General features: G+C 39.5%; 2 protein-coding genes across 2 annotated transcripts in view; one reads left to right on the top strand and one right to left on the bottom strand.

The window, feature by feature from the left end:
* The first annotated feature begins 751 nt into the window (after positions 1–751).
* Positions 752–5,624, top strand: LOC131987954 (uncharacterized). Its single transcript, XM_059352904.1, has one exon. The coding sequence runs from the start codon at positions 1,519–1,521 to the stop codon at positions 2,164–2,166; it is 648 nt and encodes a 215-aa protein (XP_059208887.1). The 5' UTR covers positions 752–1,518; the 3' UTR covers positions 2,167–5,624.
* A 2,324-nt stretch (positions 5,625–7,948) lies between these two features.
* LOC131987955 (coiled-coil domain-containing protein 9B) overlaps positions 7,949–22,081 on the bottom strand; it is a 30,885-nt gene continuing 16,752 nt past the window's right edge. Inside the window, exons 7-14 of the mRNA XM_059352905.1 lie at positions 20,437–20,615; positions 17,825–17,874; positions 17,681–17,716; positions 16,154–16,250; positions 14,171–14,204; positions 12,993–13,482; positions 11,758–11,840; positions 7,949–11,417 (exon numbers count right to left, since the gene is read on the bottom strand). Coding sequence (XP_059208888.1) covers positions 11,391–11,417; positions 11,758–11,840; positions 12,993–13,482; positions 14,171–14,204; positions 16,154–16,250; positions 17,681–17,716; positions 17,825–17,874; positions 20,437–20,615 — 996 coding nt within the window. The 3' untranslated portion in view covers positions 7,949–11,390. The remainder of the gene's footprint in view (positions 11,418–11,757; positions 11,841–12,992; positions 13,483–14,170; positions 14,205–16,153; positions 16,251–17,680; positions 17,717–17,824; positions 17,875–20,436; positions 20,616–22,081) is intronic.

Consider the following 22,081-nt stretch of genomic DNA (forward strand, 5'->3'; position numbering starts at 1 on the left):
CCTACCTGAACGCTCTGATTCAGACATATGCTACCTCACGACCGTTGCGCTCTTCCAATGAACGGCGCCTGGCTCTACCCCCCGTTGGTCCAAGGCAATCCAGACTCTTTGCATTTCTTGTTCCCCGCTGATGGAACACACTACCAGTTCCAACCAGAGCAGGGGCGCCCCTCTCTACCTTTAAAAAACTCCTGAAGACCCAGCTCTTCAGAGAGATCTTCTCTCCATAGCACCACACGGTAATTCTACTCCTCAAAGACTTGTCACTAGCACTTATTGATGCACTAATAGCTCTTATTGCACTATACCTTGATTGTTTGCTTTTACTCTTCCTGTAAGTCGCTTTGGATAAAAGCGTCTGCTTAATGACTAAATGTAATGTAATGTAAATGGAATAACTAGATCCTGTTAAAAACATTCAATTCTGCCCCTCAACGACACTGTGAAGCCATTATTGATTCTGCTGAGACGAATGGTCACGTGACAAATGTTCACTGTTAACGTAGACCAGAGAGGAGGGGGCACAGTTCAATATGTAAGGTATAGCCTAGTCAAATTCATGACACTTGTGGGTACTTGAAAAAGTGTTGTTTATATAAATTACGTTTTATTCGAATTTATTTTTAAAATAGAGAAATTCAACTTATTTATCTTAATGATTTCTGATATCTGTGATTTCTGCACAAAATACATTTCTGAGTCGTTCCCACTTCGAGCCATTATTGTGCTGATTCCATAGACTTAGGAATGGATTTTATATAGGCCTATTATTTATATATTGCAGTGAAATAAAAGGCCACAGTGAGTAAAATGCAAAAAGAGCAAAAAACGCCCTGATTCGACTTGTGGTTCAGAGGGTTAATAACCACTTTATTGTCTCATTGCAGGTATACCGAGCAGACATCCTTTCCACTTGGGTGCGCACATTGTAAGGTAAACACTTCTGAGCGTCACTTCATCCCCGCTACAACATTCTGCTCTCCATGAGCGGCTCCAGCGTCCTGATGTCAAGATGATGTGGTTTTTTTTGCTCTCGGCGCTGCTGCACAACTGCTGCTTCTTTAAGAGCCACCGCCCGCCCCCTCTCCTGTATTTTTAGCTGAGCCAGCCACTTCATTTGCTGGATAAGACAGACAGCTGTGTACCGTATGATCTCACTTAATCGTTTTTAATAAATCAAATCCTGTACTGCGTATTCGTCGTAGGCCTCCAGGCAGCTGTTCCCTGGAAATGTGAGAGCCGCCTGTCCCGCCGCTGTCGGATGCTGAAACGTGCGATCAGCCTGCTGTGGATGCTTGATGTCCATTATGAAACGCAATGCTGCACTGGGCACCGAGGATCAGGCGCAGCGCTTTTGACATCAAATGAATTACAAGAAATTAGTTTAGCTGCAAACACACTGTGGTCCAGCATCGCTCTCTTAAGCCCTCCGCTTCCTGCCTTCTCTTGGATTGTGGATAACAAGAAGCCTTCAAGACGGAGGGGGTGGTGGAGCATCGAGGAAAAAATAGGGGCAATATGAGAGAGCGGGACTTCATGCCCAATATGGAGAGGGGCAAACCTGCTACTTATACGGGGGACAAAAAGGCTAAGATGGCTGCTAAGACTAACAAGAAGTGGGTGAGACTAGCCACTGTTTTTGCTTATGTATTGTCCGTGTCCTTAGCAGCCATTATTCTGGCGATTTACTACAGCCTGATCTGGAAACCAACCAGTGCATCATCATCTGCGGGGAAGCCGGGAGTGCCAGAGGAGGTCACCCCCACCGCGAACATCTCAACTAATATTTCCACAAGCAACAATGTCTCAGAGTGGAACTCTACACAGACTGCGCTGCTGTCTCTCAACCAGACCAGGCAGGGCAATGCGAACCACCCGTACAGTCCGGCGTTTCAGTGGGACGACAGATCCGAGAGTGTGACGGACGTCTCCGGGGCAAAGATTGCGCACTCGCAGCAGCAGGAGGAAGGAGGACTCTACGCATCATCCCACGGTCACACGAGCGCGGAGAGATCGGACACTTTGGGTAGACAGACGCAAACCGGAGCGAGCCGCCACGCCGCGTCCAGCACCGGGGCTGAGGCGGAGTCCGACAAAGACGACCCCGAGCATAAGGCTGCAGATGCGGCTTCTCCAACATCCGAACCGAGCCTGAGAGGAGACTGATTGGGCCTCATCCCCAGCACCACACCCCCCACCCTAACACACAAGAACTGACCCTACAAGGAGTGTTTTACAGAATCAGTACCGCAGGTCGGATAACACACTCCTTGAACCCATTTTGCAGAGCCTCTTATGGATGCGTAACTGCACATATTAACTGAAATCTTGACTCTCATGACGAAAAAAAGAGGAGACCTAGCTTCTACACTGTTCCCCCCTCCTTCCTTGTTTTGTTTTTTTTGTTTTAGGCCATCTGTATGCCTTAAAGCAATGTGTGTCTACTTTACCTCAGACAGCTTCTGAGGACACTAACCTGCCTGTGCATCGCGTGGACAACACTGGTATAGATATTTTGTTAAATTAATAGGACACTCCAGATGCTCAAGAGATGCGTTTGGTTGTGCAGGAAATAAATATTTCTTACAGGCATACAACGCTTAACATCACTGCCATTCATCGGCTGGTCTAAAATCAATATTTTGCATTAGGCTAGGTATCTTTTATTTTCATGGATCAAACCTGGATTCCGAGTAGAAGAACCTGCGTTATTGAGTTATGCTCAGGTATGTGCATATAACTATGTAAATGTATTGTGTATTTGGTTATGTACATTTAGGGCAGGCATACAGCTTTTGGGCCTCGATGAAGCTTTAGTGTAATTAGATGATTTTTATTAAAAGGTATAGTATGTATAATAGGTATAACTATATCACACGGTACAAATAAACATCATTAGAAAATCATTCATTTATATGGTTTTATAATAGATCTATGTAAATCATGCTGACATTATCCTGTATGTTGATATTTTATTTATTCAGAGCCAAAATGATTAATATATATTCAAATAAATGTTAGGTTTTTCCTAACATCTTACATTTTTATTTCGGGCACGAAAAGATGGGTTTGTTCATTTAGTGGTTGAGTAAATGTGCAAAAGCCACATTTAGCCTATCGAGTTGATATGGGGGGGAGGGGGTGTTCAAAGCACAAAAGCACTCAGTTTACAGTTGGTTAATCAAATCATGGTGGGGCACTTTAATTACGGGAACTGTCCAGTGTGTGATCAGAGGACTGTCTGAGAAGCATTCATCTTCCCAGTCTGCCACAGTTCAGCCACTGCATCTCTCACTGAAACCACTTCACACAGTCACATGTGGCGAACTGTGAAGTGGAAATAAGACCAACCACCCTGTGCGCCCTCTCAGTAGCATGTGAGGGAGGTGTATCGATTTGAAAGCTCTGTTGTTGCGCTGTACAAAAACAGAGAAGAACACATTACACAATACCGCTTGGTGGTATTTTGATCCAGCCTTTCTCTCTGTTTGTGTTTCTTCTGGTGCTGACAAGCATCATTCATTGTTACGTTGAAAATAAAACCACTTGATATCCACGGAGCCTCGGAAACGTTGAAAACAGACGACGACATGCACTGTTTTGTGAATATGACAGATTTTCGGAACTGCAGCCAAGGTATGTGTCTGATGAGCTAAACAGGAAGTCCAGTCATCACAGCATACGGCACAAGACACAAACATCCCCCTCCATCACAACGTAAACAATGTGTACTGGAGAGATGTGCAGTGGCAGGCCTATCGATGCTGCAGGGCCTCTGTATATAGACCGGCCTTGACAGATGTGTTTCCAGTGCCTCTTATGGCTTCTTGTGATATAGGCCTACGAGAGCAGTAAAGAGCGACCTATTGATGTAGTCCGTCAGCACTGACAGTTATTGCTGGAGGCCGAGTGTGAGTTAGGACACAGCTTCTGACCTTTTGACTTTGGAACCCAGTCACCCAGGCATTTGATTACATTATCTCATGTGAAATCAGTCATATGTATAGGGCTCAGTGGGGATTTGTGTTGAGGCTCAAGCCAGGCATTTCATCACATGGTCTCTTCACAGGAGAGACTGCTGATCTTTATATGATGCAATAGCTTAAAAAAAAAGGTTTTATCCCAGATGTGTCAAGAAAAAGTGAGGGAATAGTCATGTTTCCATTAAAGATGAAGCAAAATTTGAAAATGTTGCATTAAAGAAAATGTGAATTAGGGACGTTTCCATCAACTGGTTTAGATCGAATGACAAAGCTGCATAAACTTACTTTGTTCAAAAGATGGCAGTGTAATGTATTGCTGTAGGCTAATCCATCAGTAAACAGGAGAAGAAGGAGAGAATAAACAAAAAGAGGTTGTTGAATTGAGAGAACACGGAGAGATGTCTTCAGGAATTGGAATCAGTTGGGCAACTTATAATTGTTCTTTAATGTCAGAGGAAACAGCTGATCAGTCATGTGAGTTAAATGATCGCTAAGTCAGAACTTATTCAGAGAAAAACGTTTTCATCTCCCAAAAAAGAGACAAATACCACCTCAAGTGAGTGTAAAAACTTTTATGCATATTTTTGGAAGTTTTAGCAAAACATTTTTAGCATCAAGCTTTAGTCATGCAAATTCTGAAAGAAACAGATGCTGAAAACTGAACTACCAGACGGTTTTGCATCATATTTTGCACTTTATTGCTACGTATAGTTGTGACATCACAAAGTTACAGAAGTCCAGAAGACTCTTTTAAATCCACAGTTTTTGGATGAGGGCTGTGTGCAATTCTCTCTGGATTGATACTTTCTCAATATTTAGATAGCACCTAGACCTGCATTATAATAATAAAGAAAGGGACATCTGGAGACCTTTAAACTCCAAATTAAACGTGATCAAATACATTTGACAGATGCAGTAAAAAAAAACTCTGCACATGAATCATTCTGCTCAGTGAAGCTCAAATATCCAAGTGAAGCAACAAAATAAACCAAGTACAATTTAGAGCAGCAATTCTGCTTTTTAGAAACTACTTTCCTCATGAGATTTGACGTGTTTTGGGGTGACACACTATAACCGCGGGACCTTTCCAACAAAAGCCAGAAGAATTAAAGGCCTTTGTTTGAGCAAGACACCATCACAAAAGTTATGAAATATTAACATGGTGTCTTGTGATGCAGGAGAACAATATGGAAACAGCGAATAATGCCTTTTTTTTTTTAATTATTGAAAGGGCAAAAGTATGGAGTGATGCATAATAAAAACCAAAGTAAAGCTTTGTGTAAGGGTAGGCAGTTTAATAGTTGTTTAATTATTGTTGTTTCATGACCTGTGTATATGTAGTATATTTTGTATGTGCATATTCAAAAGGATGAATAGAACATATGGTATTATTTTATAGGATGCAAAATATGTCAAGGTCAAATAGTGCTTACAAGGAATGTATGACTCTAAAAGTTTGCTGTGTAAAGTCAGGTCTCTAGCTAGTGAAAAATGACTTATTATGCTGCAAAAAAAGATTGAATCACCCAAGATGTCTTTTTAAGTTGCTTTGTTTAATTTATAATACTGTTTTATAATACACTGTTAACTAACTGCAAATTAATGATCCAGAGACATAAGGATATGAGGATTGCTTGCTTTTACTGAATTTAAAATAAGTCCTCTAGTTTTACCAAGTAGGGTTATTAAATGACGCTAACAAAAGGACTGACCTCGGGTGAATATGGGAGACAGCACACAGTCACCCTGTCAGCCCAAGCTCCTGCGTCCAGGCTGCCGAGTTGTGGTTGCTCCATGGCGCACGCTCGATGGGGACTGCTGACATGTCTGTGTGAGGTCCTGCAAGGGTCGCAGGGCTGGGCCAGACCTCGCCTTCACTTAACCTACATCCAGCCTTAATGAAACACCTCAAGAGCCTTCGATTTTTACCTCACTGGGTTTGTGGCTCCAGTAATAGATTATTACAGCAGTTCAGATTAAAGTAATATTGTTAGCTTTCTTGCCTCCCTGATTGCCAATCTATATTACCATATCTTGTTTCTTTAATACAGAAACTGACGTGTAAAAAAGGCAGGCAGAGCCTTAAAACTGTATTATGTCAATCCCCTGGTTGCAAAAAGAAGTCTTTGAGAAAATGACCCCATTTCTCACTTAATTTATTACCTCAATAAAAAAAAAGAAAAGAAAAATTCAGTTCATATTGTAACCTTTCAGTCACATAGAAATGTTCAGCTCTTGGTTGTACTTAAAGACACACTTATGAGTCGGCTATTTTAATGCACCATGCACCATGCTTACTTTACCCTTCTGGTGAAAAAAAAAAAGCAAGATGGCAACAGTCAAAATGCCAACTCAAGGCTTCAAAACAATAGTCCACAATGATATCCAGCTCTGGTCTGAATGCACTTATTGTGAGTTGCTTTGGAAAAAGCATCTGCCAAATTAATTTTGAATCCATTAATGTCAAACATAGCACCAAAACAAAGAAACAGGATCTTGTGTGATGTTCTATGACAGGTCTCAGCATCACCTTGCTTAACCCTCTGGAGTCGCTGATCTTGCTTTTGTGATCAAATCAAATTACTTATTAATGACGTTAAAATGAAGCAGCATGTTTCCTGCCTTCAGCTTCCCTCTGAAGTCCTGGCTTGAAGCTCTATGCCAGTTTTTGTCTGATGATGATGAATATATTTAGTATAAAAATATAGAACTAGGTTATATTTGTAACCAACATTTTAAAAAATTTTCATTGACCATGATTGTGTTCTGAGAGTAAAAAAAACACAATATTTGGATTGGATTAAAATGTTTTTGGGGGGTTCAAAATGTTGATCCAGTAAGTCAAAGTAAAAAAATATCTATCAGGTCATATAGGTGAGGTTATGCAGAAAAAATTATACCAAAAACGAAACGAAAACGGTTCAAAAACAGACCAAAAAGCCCCAAACTCCAAAGGGTTAAACCTGTTTTGTTTGCTTTTTAAAAATTTTCCTCTGGAAGGAAAGCTTCTGCAGAGTGCAGCTGACATAATCCTACACTGCACTTCAATCCTCTAACACAGCCTACAGGACTCATTTCCATAATATCAACACCCCCACTGTAGTAATGTACTATTGCGTCAGACCCTTCAAACTATTAGCTAGCTTAGCACTAAAGTGAACCAGGAGTGTTTAATAATAGCATGTGCAGGCATCAGAAACCTTTTGTTAAAAAGAACAACCTAAAATTCATGTTTATGGAGAATAAGGCTGCTGCACAATCCCAACAAGGCTGCTATGGAGAAAGCCTTGGGAGAAGATAATTAAAATGGTAGCACCTATGGGAGATCCCACCTGTAGGCCTGAGAGGGAGCAGTTTCCAATGCAACAGCCCTGCAGAGAGCTCATCCGAAATTAATCAAATCCAGCGTGAAGGCAGACTCAGTGGACCAAGGTGTAATGATATGGTTGATGCTGCAATGTGCCGTACGTTTCCTTCACATCTGCCATCTTTTTCTCTCCCCACAGCCTTGTTTTTTTAAGTTTTTTATTTAAGATGTAACAACTCTCCAGAGAAAGGACTGTGAATGAAAGATGTAGGAGCAAATGTGTCAAAAGTGCAACAAAATGATGCCAGTCATTATTTAAGGGTTTGAAATACAGAAAAAAAACTTTATTGATGTTCTGTATGCCCCCCTTTCCACCTGATCTAAACAAACACCTGTAAATTAAGCTATGTCATACACAGATTTGAATTAGCAGGGATCACACACATGGGGAAACATGGGAGGACAGCAGTGGACATCCAGGTGGAGCAAAACGATCACAACCACCTCCTAAATTTGACATTCAAGCAAGGTGACGATGCTGATGTCTAATAACTAAATGCTATGACAACAATGACAAACTGCTCTATGGTTGCACATCCTACATTTAATTTTACTAAATTGAACCCCACAGGGAATTTTAAATATTTAAGAGGTAATCTGTATGACAAACACATGTTTCCTTTACCACTTATCATTTAAATTCCATATATAATATAGAATAAGGCCCCTAATTAACAACGGCACACTTAGATTTGATGTGTGCTTCTACTTAGTTCCTGATTATTTGTATTTTATGTAACCACAGTTGAATCTGACAGGGCACCGCAGCTCAGAGCATGTCCACTATGTTCTCTACTTATTGTTACGCAACTGTTTACTATACTGTAGCACTGACGAATGCCAAAAATCTGTCTTTGAGGACAGCGTTCTTGTAAGGCTTCTTATTATAGATGACACTTGATACCAAAAATATAGCCATACACTGGCAATAAATAAAAACAGATCCATACATATCACAGAGGAAAAAAAACAGCCACTATAATGCACATAGACATCGATTAGGTTTGTAAAATCATTCTAGGTAACATTCTGTTGTCTGTCCAAATGGAGAGGCAAATAAATAAAACAATGCTGATGCTGAACTGTTAGTGCAACGATTTACCACTACTGAATGTTATGTTACAGAGCCATGAAATAAGGTACACCTTCAATATCTGAAGAAGCCAATATGCAAGGCACAACAACTGGCTAAAGCTGCACGAGCTTTTAAAAAATATTAGTTGTCTTTCATGATTATAAAAGAGAACGAATTACAAAAGAACGCCAAAAGGGAATTGCAGCTGAATACCAGTGTTTTGACTTAAAGGCTGGACCATCAGGTCTGTCGGTCCCACAGGGGCCAAAGCCTCAACAGAGGAAACAGTGGGAGGCTGTTATGTACCGGGACTCCTAACACTGATTGCTTATAAACACCAAAGTATTTAAGAAAATAATGTTTTAGTTCCCAACTTAGTTGTGAATTCACAAAAAGGTTTGTTTTCAAGTCACTGCTGTCCGTTAGTTAGATTAGTACAATAACAGACATTAAAATTCCATATTAAGAAGAACATAAGAGTCCCAGGAAGACCAGATAATTGGGATTCAGCTGTAAAATGAACACAATAACAATGTGTTAAAGGGCAAGTTTGAGATTTTAGTTCTGTTTCCCATTACTTGTCGAGATGCATATTTTAGTGCCAGTAATCAGGATTTTGCTATCAGCTGACTGTTAGCTTAACAATGAAGGGGCAGTTCACCTAAAATAAAAAAAGTATATAAATGTAAACATCGAGTGATATTGCACTCAGATAGCAAAACTGTCTAGATTGACAAATGGCACTACAGGTTGGAGACAGAATGTGAATTTTTAATTTTGGACGTGAACTTTAAAGGCGTCCTCCAGCAATTCAAAACTGTACTTATAAAGGGTTTGGAGACTTTGGAGACACAAATGTAATAAAAATATTAGTCTAAAGGATTAAATATACTTGCTTTTGAACCAAGTGTACACATAGACAACCAGCTGCGTGATAAACACTGAAGTAGAGCTTCCAAATGTAAACAAACATGGTGACACTCGAGGAGATGAAGATAATGTTGATTCTCATATGAGGGCGGCATGGGTCTCTTGTTTTGCATATGTGACAAAAATATGGCTAGAAAGATCGTCAATATTTAACAGTGCTCCTAGCGGTAATATGCATATTGCACCTCACGTAGCGTTTATTTCTGGGAGACGTGTACAACCAATGCTCCAAGCCACCTGATGTCATGCGTTTCCGTAAACTTAGTTAAAAGCAAGTATATTTTAGCTCTAAAGCCGTGTAGCAGACTTGAAAGGGATAATTCGGGATTTGGGACATTAAGTGTTAGATTCATTCATTCATAGATTTAGTAGATTCAAAGCTTACCGAGCTCCGGTGTTGGAGCTCTGGATTCGGATCAAAATACAGCTAAACTGGAAAACTGCTTTTATTTTGAAGGCCATTCTAACACGTTGGTACCGTAATGTCTAGGAAATACATGCATCGTGAAAAGAAGTGGTGGCTGGCTTGACTGTATTTTCCGAACTGGGGGGTGGCTTGACCGCAGTTCTTCTTCTGAGGTTGGGGTTATGGCAAAATGGCTGAACTCATGCTCGAGCAGTTCTGCACACCCATCTCAGTCAGATGCGTAGATATGTCTGCATATGTAATTCCATTTTGGAACAGATTGGTAATATAATCAGCAATCAGCAATTTTCTGTTTGTTTCATTTCCCTTCTTCTTATGTTAAGGGAGACATGGAAAATAAAAATGAGAAATTACAATCAATTCCTATTTTACAGGCATATTTCAAATAAACTTTTTTTTTTACTTAAAAAAAATAAAATAAAAAATACAACATGAAATCAAACTTGTTTTTTCGTTTTTCTGGTTTTGATTTCCAAACGGATATGGATTGAACTGAAGAAACACGGATTGAGGATCTTTCAGTTATGAGCATAGCCAAGATCTTCTATCTGTTCTATCTGTGTGCTCAGTTTACTCCTCAAAACTAAACAAGAAACAAGGAGATTGTCACAATAAAAGATGTGTGTTTGGGCATTGCATTGTACAGTTGGATCGTTATATTGATCAATATCAATGTGTCGTTACACCCCTAGTAGTTCGTGACCCTGGCAGAACTGATCAGAACCGGCCAAAACTCCAACACCAGAGCTCAGAAAGTCAGCTATTAGCTTTGTATCAACAGCGCTGCTGGCAAGTATTTCATACAGCTATCCCTTTAAGTCTCTGGTATGGGTCAAGCTCCTGGGTACTACATTTCCTACAATCCAACTTGATAGCAATTCTTCATTAGATCCTCTCTGCCTGGTGAACACCCCATGCCTTCATGACATCACATCGACATCATTGGTGCTATTTTGTTTAATGTTTTTAAAAACAAAAACCTTCAGTCAGTAGCCAATAAGACTAAAAGTCTCAAATGTGCCCTTTAATAGAGTATTGATTTCTGATTGGCGAAAGATCATTCATGCTGGAAGCTAAACAATATTTACTCAAACAGTTTTGAGTGTAGAAAAACAGACTGCTGCAGGTCCATCACTACTTTATCATCATATATAATACAGACTTCATTTCCTTTATTGAAATCCCCTTAAAGGCAGAATCAGGCACTCGATAAACTGACTGTGGCTGAAGTTTATTTTCAAGGGCTATCTAAGTGTAACTGATTAGCTAGCCTCCAGATATGTACCTTGAAATTTTCATACAAATGTAAACATTCAATGATATTGCACTCAAGCAGCGCACTAACATGCTGAATAACATGTCAGTACACATACTTAATACTTTCATAAAGTGCTTGGATGTAAAAAATATTTGAGCAGGAAAAAAACATTCACCATTCCTTCAAATTTCAGACAGGTGGGACGTGCCACAGCAAATTGAAACCATGGTTCTGTGTGTAAGCCATAGACAGGGTATCTCAGATGAGCTACCTGAAGCAAAATGCAAATACAAAGAGGCGAAGGCTCTGTGTCGATGTGATTTGGTTTCAGTATTTACATCCTGAAAATGTCAAACAATCTTCCCGTGCTCTCTTGCCTGCAAAAAGAGAGAAAAACATGCAGAAAGTTATTAGTTAAAGCTGACTTATTTTCCGTAATTCAAACTGCCTACATGAATTATTGAAGCAAGCGGTTAAGACTATTTTGTCTTTTCTCCAACTGGCCTCAGAAGTGTTGAATGTACTTAAACCAAAATTTGATATTACACAGCTGCAGTGCAGATATACTGCCTCTCTCTCTTTCTGTCTCTGTCTCTGTCTCTCTCTCTCTCTCTCTCTCTTCATCCATTTAACTCGTCATCCATTTGCACTTTACTCCATCAGACCATTTACACATCTCTCGATTCGACCATCCCACTTCCTGGCTCGCACACTGACCTTGTCGCTGCTGGTGGAGTGTGTCGGGTGTGTTTCTCCTGACTCCAGGCTCAGGACCGACAGACCCGAGTCTATTAGTTCCTCTGTGAAAGAAAAAAACAAACATTAGCTTTGTTAAATACCATCCACATGTAGGAAAAGAGCCGTTGAAGCTGATGCATACTTGGGTTGGATCATTGTATCATCACTTGCAAACCTTCTAAGAACCTATTTGCTTTTCCACAGACTACAGATCCACATCACCGTATACGTCTGTATGCTTCTCTGCTTTCCAAGAAACACTACCACTAATTTCAAGCATTATAACAACAATGGCAGATCAGCAAATGATCTAAACAAGACTGATACAACACATTTATGTTCCTTTTCCTAATTGATATGTACAGTGATCACATTCTTGTTAACGCTGAACGTAAGATGTTAATGTTTTGTAAGGGTGGCCCAATATGTCTAACTAGCTACCTAGCACAGACGGCCTGGTATCAGTCACACTGTGGTTAAACAAATAAACTGGTGCAAGAATAAGCACTGGCTCCGAATCGGCCCTCAGAGTGCCTTGGTAGAAAAAGGGTATATACACACCTTAAAACTATCCATGGCAGTGTTTTTTTCTTGCAAAAGTTGTCAAAGCACGTCAATTGATTCAAACCATTGTCGATAGTCGGCTAAATCCACTATCGTGTGACTCAGTAAGTCACCCACTGATCAGAAGGTTGGTGGTTTGATCCCTGACCGTGGCAGCCTACATGTTGAAGTATCCTTGGGCAAGATACTGAACCCCATAGAGCTCCAGATGCTGCTTTCATGGGTGTATGAATTAATTCCTGATGGTGGCAGTTGGCACCATTTAGGGTAGCCTCTGCAATGCGTTTGTGAATGGGTGAATGAGCGCAGTCTTTAGTGTGAAAGTGATTTGAGTGGTCGCAAAGACTAGAAGAAGCTAATGCTACCTAGCACAGACTACCTGGTAATGTTCACATTGCAGTTAAACAAATGGTTGGTGTTTGGTCAGGATAATCCCGCCGCCAGAAATGGTTCAAGATTAGGTACCAGCTCTGAACTCGCCTTTTCTACTGCCTTGGTAGAAAAGGCATATATGTACACCTTAGAATTTTACCATGCCAGTGTTTTTCTGTCAAAAAAAATACTCTTCAAAGTTAGAAAGTCCTTACCAGTCGATTCAAAGCATTGTTGATTGTCAATACATTGACCATCGGCCCGAGCCTATTGCATACCTGTATTTGTGTTGTTAATGTTGCACTTGGCGAGCTCAACAGGCTGGACAGAGCTCTCCTGTAGAGAGGCACAGGCTTTTTCAGCAGTGTCTTTTTTAGTACATTCAACAGGAGGAGCAGACGGACCATCTCCCTGATCCTGAGGACTCACATCCTCCTGCATGGCACTTTCAAGAGGCCCATACGCTTTGTGTTGGCTTTTTTTAGGTGAGGAAGCTTTAAAGGAGCTTCTTGATTCTGAGTCCTGAGAGCCTGTGGTTAGCTTTGTATGAGCCCCCTGGATGAGCTCCTCTGAAAAGTGTACTTTCTTCTCTGAACCCCGAGGGGATGAGGCCTCTGCCGTGGACCAGCTCACTTCCTCAGATGTGCTCAGTGAGTCTGGGCTGGGCGACAGCTTCGCTTTCGAGTCCTCATCTTTCTGATGTTCAACCTCAGCATCTGTGAGGGCGTCGAGTTCCTCCAAAAATTCCTCTAATGTCGTATCAGGAGACTGGAAGATGAGATTAGAACAAATCATTTATGAATAAAGTCATGTGGAGACTCACAGAGGTTCATTTCATCTGTTTATAAGCAGTGGTGGAAAGTAACTAAGTACTGTACTTAAGAACTGTTTTGAGGTGCTTGACTTTACATAAGTATTTCCATTTTATGTAGCTCTATAATTTTTACTCCACTACATTTAGCTGCCCGCTTTAGTTACTTTCCAGGTCAAGATTTTACATAAAACATGATCAATTTAAAGTTATTAGAGTTTTTTTATTTTTATTAAACCTCGTAAGAGTAGTTATAATGAGTCAAGAAAATTTAAGAAAAATTAAATTTGCTTACATAAATGCATCAATAATAATAATACAATATTTGTATTTAAAATCTGAGTGGGGCCATTCTGTATTACGACAACTTTCACTTTTGATGCTGATACTTCTTCCACCACTGTATATAAGAACAGTAAAATTAATCAGCATTTCTGTAAAAGTGCCACTGTTTTCTCCTTTTTTAAAGCATTCTCAAGATAAAGTCTGCACAGCAACAAGAAGCATAAAAACGTTAGTCATGCAGCAAGAGAAAATAAATCCAACAAGCATGGTTAATAGATGAAGTTAGAAAAGAGTAAAGTGATGATATGACACCATATAAGCCATGCAGCACGGAGTTGAAATACTCGTTCTGTATCTCACCTGCATGTTCGCTCTGGATTCATTTGCCTGCCATCTAAAAAATAAAAGATCGACTGTCAAAAACTAGTTGCATAAGAAGATTACTATCAGTTAATATGAAGCTACAGCCAGCAGCAATCTGTATGACGTGCTTTATTTGTTGAAACCTCATAGTGTTCCACTGTTGTTTTTTTCTTTCATATGTTGTAGTGGGCTCAATTTTTCAATTATATGAAACAAGAAGATCTGAGGATGAGTCAAGTCATGATATTATATCGGGAAGGGGTGAAATAAAGTTAGTCTGATTAACACAAAAAAAATCTGATGGCCTGTCTCGGTCCTTTGGAGTTTTCCCCTTCAGAGGCTGTCAGTTCAAGATATTTGAATGAAAATGGGCTATATGGGAACCCACAAGTCTCCTCGTTACATACATGCATTATTTTCTCCTATTGCATGTGAACATTTATGCCAACTGGGATCACTGAACAGCCTGGTTTCTTAGCAGTTTAGAGAACAGAAGTGCTTGTCATCCAGTCGCTGAAAATGCAGAAATCTCCACAATGTCTAAAGTTTGAAACCAAATCACAGCATGGATTTTTTTTAAATAATAATTTTTATCCATTCTTAACGTATTTAAAAAAAATAATAATTCAGCACCAACTATTTGTAACAAATTGTTATCAACCACAGAAATTGCTGCATCAATTTATGGGACACAGTTGAGCTTGAAATCGATCAGAAAGCCAAACATAAATGTTCTCAACTCTTATACACTTAAATGATTAATTTACTAATCTGTAGTCAAGATTTATGACCAGCACAACCTGACACACAATGCTGAGCTGCATGCTCAAATTAATCTTCAAATGCCCAGCTTTCAAATGATGTCCACCACTTCTTTGTGACATTTACTGTTGACCCCATAAAAACTCACTGCCCACAACTCACAGATCTCTATGAAAAGGGGCAGAATGACAAGAAAAAAAAGCAGCTTTCAAATTACCTGGGTCTATTTTCATTCCAGCTCAAAAATCAGCTGCCATATTGGCAAATATCAGTGAATATTTCCTTGCTAAAATTGGTATTGTCCTGCCAGTTGTTACACGACCACAAAACAAGAATCTGTCAGTGTAAACCTGAGTGATGCTTTGCACTGTCCCCTGACCCGTACCCACTTTCATATTATTTGAAAACACATGACTACTTCATGACGTCAAAATGAAGCGGCGTCAAGTCCTGCTGCGAACTTCTCTTTGAATTACTGGCTTGAAACTTCATGCCAGCTTTTGTTTGGTGATGATAGGCCAAGTAAACTGGAGATAAGGTCAAATATATTTAGCATAAAACTAGAACATAGCATAGCATAGCATAGAACTAGAAGTTGTTCTCACTTTACCTAATATGTTATATTTGTAACATTTAAACTTCTTCATTGAGCATTATTGTGTTTTCAGAAGTAAAAAATCATGATTAAGTAAGTCAAAGTGAAAAAATAATTATCAGGTAAACATGGCATGGTAAACATATTTTCAAGTGGTGTATACAAGCAGAATGATGAGTATAAAACAGACCAAATAGCCCAAAACTCCAGAGGGTTATAGAGGAAATCATCAAGCACATTACACTTCCCCTCTAAAAGGCCATAATGCTAGACTTCCTGGTCTTTGGCCTAGTGGCTTTCAGAGTGCTTATGTAACAACAAACCCTGAAAGCCTCTCTTAACCACCCAGCACAGTAGCTTGTTTCACAACAGCAGAGAAAAAAAACGAGTGCAGGGAGACACAAATGAGGCTTTCTGGGTTATTTAGTCTGCTGCAGCGACTTTTATATCAAGTCTCATGACATCCAGGGGAACTTTACTGTACATTAGGGCACAGAGAAGGAAACCAACAATGGGCTTTCCCACATTCGTTTCACATATTTCATTTGTATAATTTCTCGTAAACTGTGGTAAAAGACATCCCATTGGTTGAGTAAACTGTTGTGTGTTGAGCTGTTACTGACCTCCTGGCTCTCCCGGTCAGTCGATCTATGCCTTTTGCTTTGCTGCTCATCACGAGCACGTTTTTAGCTCCCTTGTCTTTGCCTCGCTTTTCGTGACCTATAGGACAGAGGAATACTGAAAGTTTATGTCAGAATGATAAATAACATTTTGCTGCTGATATAACCATACACCTTGAATTGTTGTCTTTTCAGGCATACTCTGTAGGATTTCAAGTTTGTCAACGCAACATTTCTCCTCCTCTGCTCAGCAAAAAAGGAATGCAAACCTCAGATTTACTCTTATTTAGGAATTAGGGCCGTCAGCTCGGTCTTTTGCCTCACTACATTTGCATTTTTTTTTGCCACTGTGTCTGCCATTTCAAAAACATCCTGAACACCAGCGTTGGAAGTACATTTACTCAAGTAATGCTCTAAAGGACAAGAACAGCTGTAATTATTGTCCGATTAACAGTCAAGTTAATTTTCAGGTTGAGATTTAAAATGAAAAACGTGATGAATTTAAATTTAAAGTGATTAGACAAGACCCATGGGCATTAGGTGGCCCACATTTGGCATGAGGTTACCCTGAAATTAGAAATCAAGTGCTTTTATTTTGAAGGTGATTTACGTATGTGTGTGCATTCCACACACAAAAAAGTAACCTTGTTACCTTGTCAAAAAAAATAAATTGCTAGTTTACTGCATAACATACATGGTCTATATCAAGGATGGGCAATTCATTTCCCCAAGGGGCCACAGGAGATACTGCAAAGGTTGCGGAGAGCCGGACCAATACTCTGAATTAATTCAGCTAAATATTAATTTCATCGCTTGATAAAATGCAGTAAATTATCTGGTTTTGAGCTGCTACTGGTAAGAATACATGTTAGCATAATATAGCAGTAAAAACTACAATCATTATCTCACGTTTCCAGTTATTTTAAACACAACATGCATTCAAACCACAAAAAACAATATAGAGCATGAGATGTGGCCCCCAGGTCGCCTAATGCCCAGGTCTATTGTTTTTGTGGTTTGAAAGTCTGCTGTGTTTAAAATAAATGGAAAAGTGAGATAATTATTTTAGTTTTTACTGGTATATTTGACTTAAGCCACATTAACATAGTCTATCATAACATGTATTCTTACCAGTAGCAGCTTAAAACAAGATAATTTACTGTTTTTTAGCAAGCGATTAAATTAATATTGAGCAGAATTAATTCAGAGTATTGGTCAGGCCCTCCGCAACCTTCACAGTATCTCATGTGGCCCTATGAGGGAAAATAATTGCCCACCCCTGGCTTAGACAGTAGTTAAAATTAGGCCTACCTTATAACGGAAGCTGTCAACTGAATGTAGAGGAGTAAAAAGTACAATACCTGCCTTAAAATATAGTGGAGTAGTAGTGTAAAGTTACATAGAATGGAAATACTCAAGTAAAGTAAAAGCACCTCAAAATTGTACTTGTACAGACACAATGCTTGAGTAAATGTAATTAGTTACATTCTTCCACTACTACAAATAATATTAAAGTGTTGGACACTGCACCTGCCCTGGACTGTCCTTTTCTTGCATTACGTCCTCCTGAAATAAAAATAATAATAGTTTTAAAAGAAAGGGATTAATGAATACTGAAAAAGCACCAGAATAATGATTTTTTATTTCTCAGTTTGGTCTGTGTGAATGTCTCACCTCTGCTGGAAGACCCCCAGTCTCTGTCAGGGAGAGATTTGTCTGAAAACCTAAAAAGCACAAACACAAACCAATGCAAGCACAGTCTTAATGCCACGTCTTAAAATAGTTAATCACTTTGGTTCAGGTGACATAACAGCCCCTCTCCACTGCAGCAGCTCTGTCTGAGCTCTCCTGACATTCAAGTATCATTATTGTACATTTATTATGTAAATTTGGGAGATTTTGCAATAGCGGAAAGAGGTTTTGCTTCATGAGTCACACCGTTGCATTTCACATCCAGTCAAGTCTTCTACATTGTTAAATCAAAAACACATTTCCTCTTCTATTCTTACTCCAGGGCCTTGTTAAAGCCAAATAAGGCAAGGTATTCCATCCCTTATCCCAGGCTAAAAATAGCCGCTCCTCCCTTGTCTCTTTACATTTTGATGCTTCCCTAAACAGCACATTAATTCACTCTGAAACTCTTTGTACCATGGCTTGGACTGTTTGAAATTTAACAAACACTTGGGCTGTGTTTCTTCCCTCCCGTCAGTTTGGGGTGCTATTGCATGTTTTCACAACACTGCGAGACATAAACAACAAGTAATGCTCACATACTGTGAAATAGCTGTTCACACAATCATGCAATTTGGTCTGAAACGTTATTATTTGGTGGCGCAACAATCTGTGACTTCATGAGAGTAAGTCTTGTGATCATGGGGGTGAACTTGCAGTCCTGGCACCTCATCTAATGGATTCTTCCACTGAATCATGTAACAGAGAGACACAGGATGTTCTTCAAGTGGAGTTTCACATGTGCACTCAGAATGAATGAAGCTTTTCTAAGAAGAGGAGAGAAGCACATGTTTGATTATTAAAGGGGACATATTTTTCTCATTTTCAACTTCATACTTGTATTTTGCTCATTGGTTAGTCAGCAGACCACATTAAAATGAAGGTACTACTGTATGATAACTAAGGGTTTTGGTTTTAGTTTTTGATTCCTTTTCTTTCTGCCTGTAAAAAACTTAAAAAAATGTTCACCATGCCATGTTGGTATCACTTTTTTCAGCACAACCTCACCTGTATGACTGATAGTTATTTTTTCACTTTGACTTACTGGATCAACATTTTGAACCCAAAACATCAAATCTGATTTTGAAAATTATGTTTTTTTTCCAATGCTCTATAAAGAATTTAAAATGTTGTTTACAAATATAACAAATAAATGGTAAAATTAGGAAAACATCTAGTTCTATATTTTTACACTACATATATTTGAACTTATCTCCGGTTTTACTTGGCCTATCATCATCAAACAAAAACTCGCATGGAGTTTACAGCCAAAACTTTAGAGGGAAGCTGACAGCAGGAAACACGCTGCTGAAGTTTTTACGTTGTGACGTCATTAAGAAGTAATGCGCTGTCGTTTTTTGTGGACTCCAGAGGGTCACAAAGGTACTAAAGTAAGAGTTTGACATTTTTTTAGTACAACAAGATCTCCAACCTAAATGACAGAATAGGCCATTTGTCAATGCCACCCAAAACAACCAATATGAGGGTTTGTCAAAATGTAAGAGTCATGTAAGAGTTTCGCGGCTCAAGTAACTACCATAAATTACGTAACAACGTGATACATATAACGGTGGTTCTGTGATGTTTAAATCAAATCGTTAACTTTTGTTTTTTGACTTGGGACATAAACTGGATGAAAGTAGACATTTGTTCGACCTGTCCATCACCCCACCCCCACATCCGAGTGTGAATTCTCCCATTTAAACTCCGCATCGCCGTCAATCATCACTACTACGCATGCTGGAGGACAGTCTTAAACCTAAATATGGGTCGTATTTTGCTACCTGTAAAAACAACCTATATGGTTGTTTTTGAGGGAAGGCAGTCTCCCAAGTGGCCCTTGATAAACATTTTATCGCAATGTTGCCAGATGGGAAATGAAAAAAATATTGTACTGTTGCTTCAAAATGATCGAATTTTGACCCATACCATCGTGTGTATTAAAACAACTTTAAAAATTCACGCTAGGACAGTGCATATAAAAACAAAGCTATTCTATGTGCATGGAACTGCAATAACCTAAGGATTAAACACAGAGGCTTGTCATTCCCCATCATGGTGCGGCACCCGTCTGATCCCGGCAGCAGGTTGAAGCCATACCCTAAACGTATAGAGTCTTCGTAACGTATAGAGTTTTCTTACCGGTGTCCGTGTCTGTGCTGCCGGACTCCGGAGTCCAACTCATTTACACTCAGCCAAGTAGAGCTGATCGGGTATAGGCAGGCATAGCTTTCTGGTAATGTGTGTGTGTTCACATAAATCAAAATAACGAGTTTTTTGGGTGCATGGCAATGCCAAAACTATGGTATATTTGGCCTTTTTAAAATCATTTATTGTATCGTATAGATCCTAAAACTATCGTATAAATACGATAATTATTGTATATCTGGCAATACTGAATGGGAGTGGGAATGTGAAGCTGTGCAGTGGTGCAGAAGATTAAAATTTTGCAGAATTTAACTCCCCAATATAAAAGTGAAATATCAGCCGGGCAGCTGTGAGAAAAAAATCAGCAGATGAAGTGCCTTGGGAACCAGAGTGCTAAGGAGTCTTACATATTCTCAGATTTGTCCATGTCCCATGCCCGCCTCCACTGGCCCTTGGCGTTTTTGTGGCGTGCCACTCTCTCCCTGTCGATCTGCTCACGCTCTTTTTTCCACCGCGCATACTCCTCCTGCTCCTCTTTCGACGTGGGGATGTTGAGGTCTGTGCTCGCCTGCAGGCTCTCTGGCTCCTTTTGCAGACACAGAACAATTTACTGTATATTAATGAATGAAAACAAGCAGGACCTTTAATATACATTTATATCATGAAACTGCCAACTTATCGTTGAAACTAAATTAAATACCTGAGTGCCATGCTGGGGTGGTATTCAGATCTCTTGCTTCAGTAAAAGTACTAAAGCCACACTGCAGAATTAGTCCACTATTAGTCCAAGTAAAAGTCCTGCATTCAAATCTTACAGAAGTATCAGCATCAACATGTACTTAAAGTATCAAAAGTAAAAGTACTCTTTAGGCAGAATGGACCCACTTAGACTGTTTTATATATTCCAAATATATAATTTGAATATTTGTATTGATGCATTTATGTAAGCAGCGTTTAAATTTATAAAGGCAGGACTATACTACTATTATTTTAACTATTTATATAAGTTAAGTTATAAACATGCGTAAACATTTTATCATTGAACATTGAACATTGATCTTTTTTTAATGTTAAATCTCAACCTGAAAAGTAAGTAAAGCTGTCAGCTAAATGTAGTGGAGTAAAAAGTATAAAGTTACATATGTGGAAATACTCAAGTAAACCTTAAAATTTTACTTAAGTACTTGAGTAAATGTTCTTATTTACACCCCACCACTGGTGCCACATTATATTACATATGGCCTCACAATAAGCAAACAAGAAATGCTTCTCATCTCTAAACAAATCATTTAAAAGAATATATTCAAAAGGAAAGTGGATGTTGATTACTTTAAATACTGATGATTGTTTATGAGTGTCGGTTCATTCCACTCAGCTCCCATTCGGTTACAAAAAAGCTTCTTGTTTGTCAACCGTGATGACTGCAACGCAACACAATCAAGATCTTTGAGAAAATGTTCCAGGAGAAGTGCAGCGTACAGTAAATTAAATTATGTCCCCTTCCTCCATTCCCCTCTTAACCTGTTTATTGATTACTGCGATGAGAGCAGAAAGGGTGGCTTGCTCGTACTAAAGAGATGCAGACTCTTTAACACATCAAAGGGGGCAGAGGCTGTTTGCTCTTGTTACAAAGCCCTGGAGTGAACCAGGTCTTCAAACACTGCTCTTTTTACGAAATAAAACATGTAAAAGAGCAGCAGTCTCAGAAAGAACATGCTCATCAGTGTTTTTTGTTCAGCGGGAAAGAGATGAGGTTGCTGTCTAGAGAAATATTGCAAGAGTAAAAGGGAAAACAAATGGCATGCTGCTCTTCATTTTATGACGGAGAGAGAAACAGCCCAGTGCCGGTGAGAAACCATGATGTGGGATGTTTTCCCCTCAGGTGTGGACCAATCACAGCCAAGTAAACATGTTGCCTTCCTGTGTTCAGTTACTGGAGAACAGGGCATCTGTGCTCATCCCTCTGTTTTCCATCTCTTCTCTTCTGGCTCCCCAGAGGATGTCAGGCAGCCCCAAGGGAGAGTGCTTCTCACATGTTCCAACAGGCCATCT

Source organism: Centropristis striata, chromosome 16 (assembly GCF_030273125.1).
Source record: "Centropristis striata isolate RG_2023a ecotype Rhode Island chromosome 16, C.striata_1.0, whole genome shotgun sequence".
Lineage (NCBI taxonomy): Eukaryota > Metazoa > Chordata > Actinopteri > Perciformes > Serranidae > Centropristis > Centropristis striata.

Coding starts and splice junctions, on each gene's coding strand:
- LOC131987954 (XM_059352904.1), top strand. CDS start 1,519: ATGAGAGAGCGGGACTTCATGCCCAATATGGAGAGGGGCAAACCTGCT.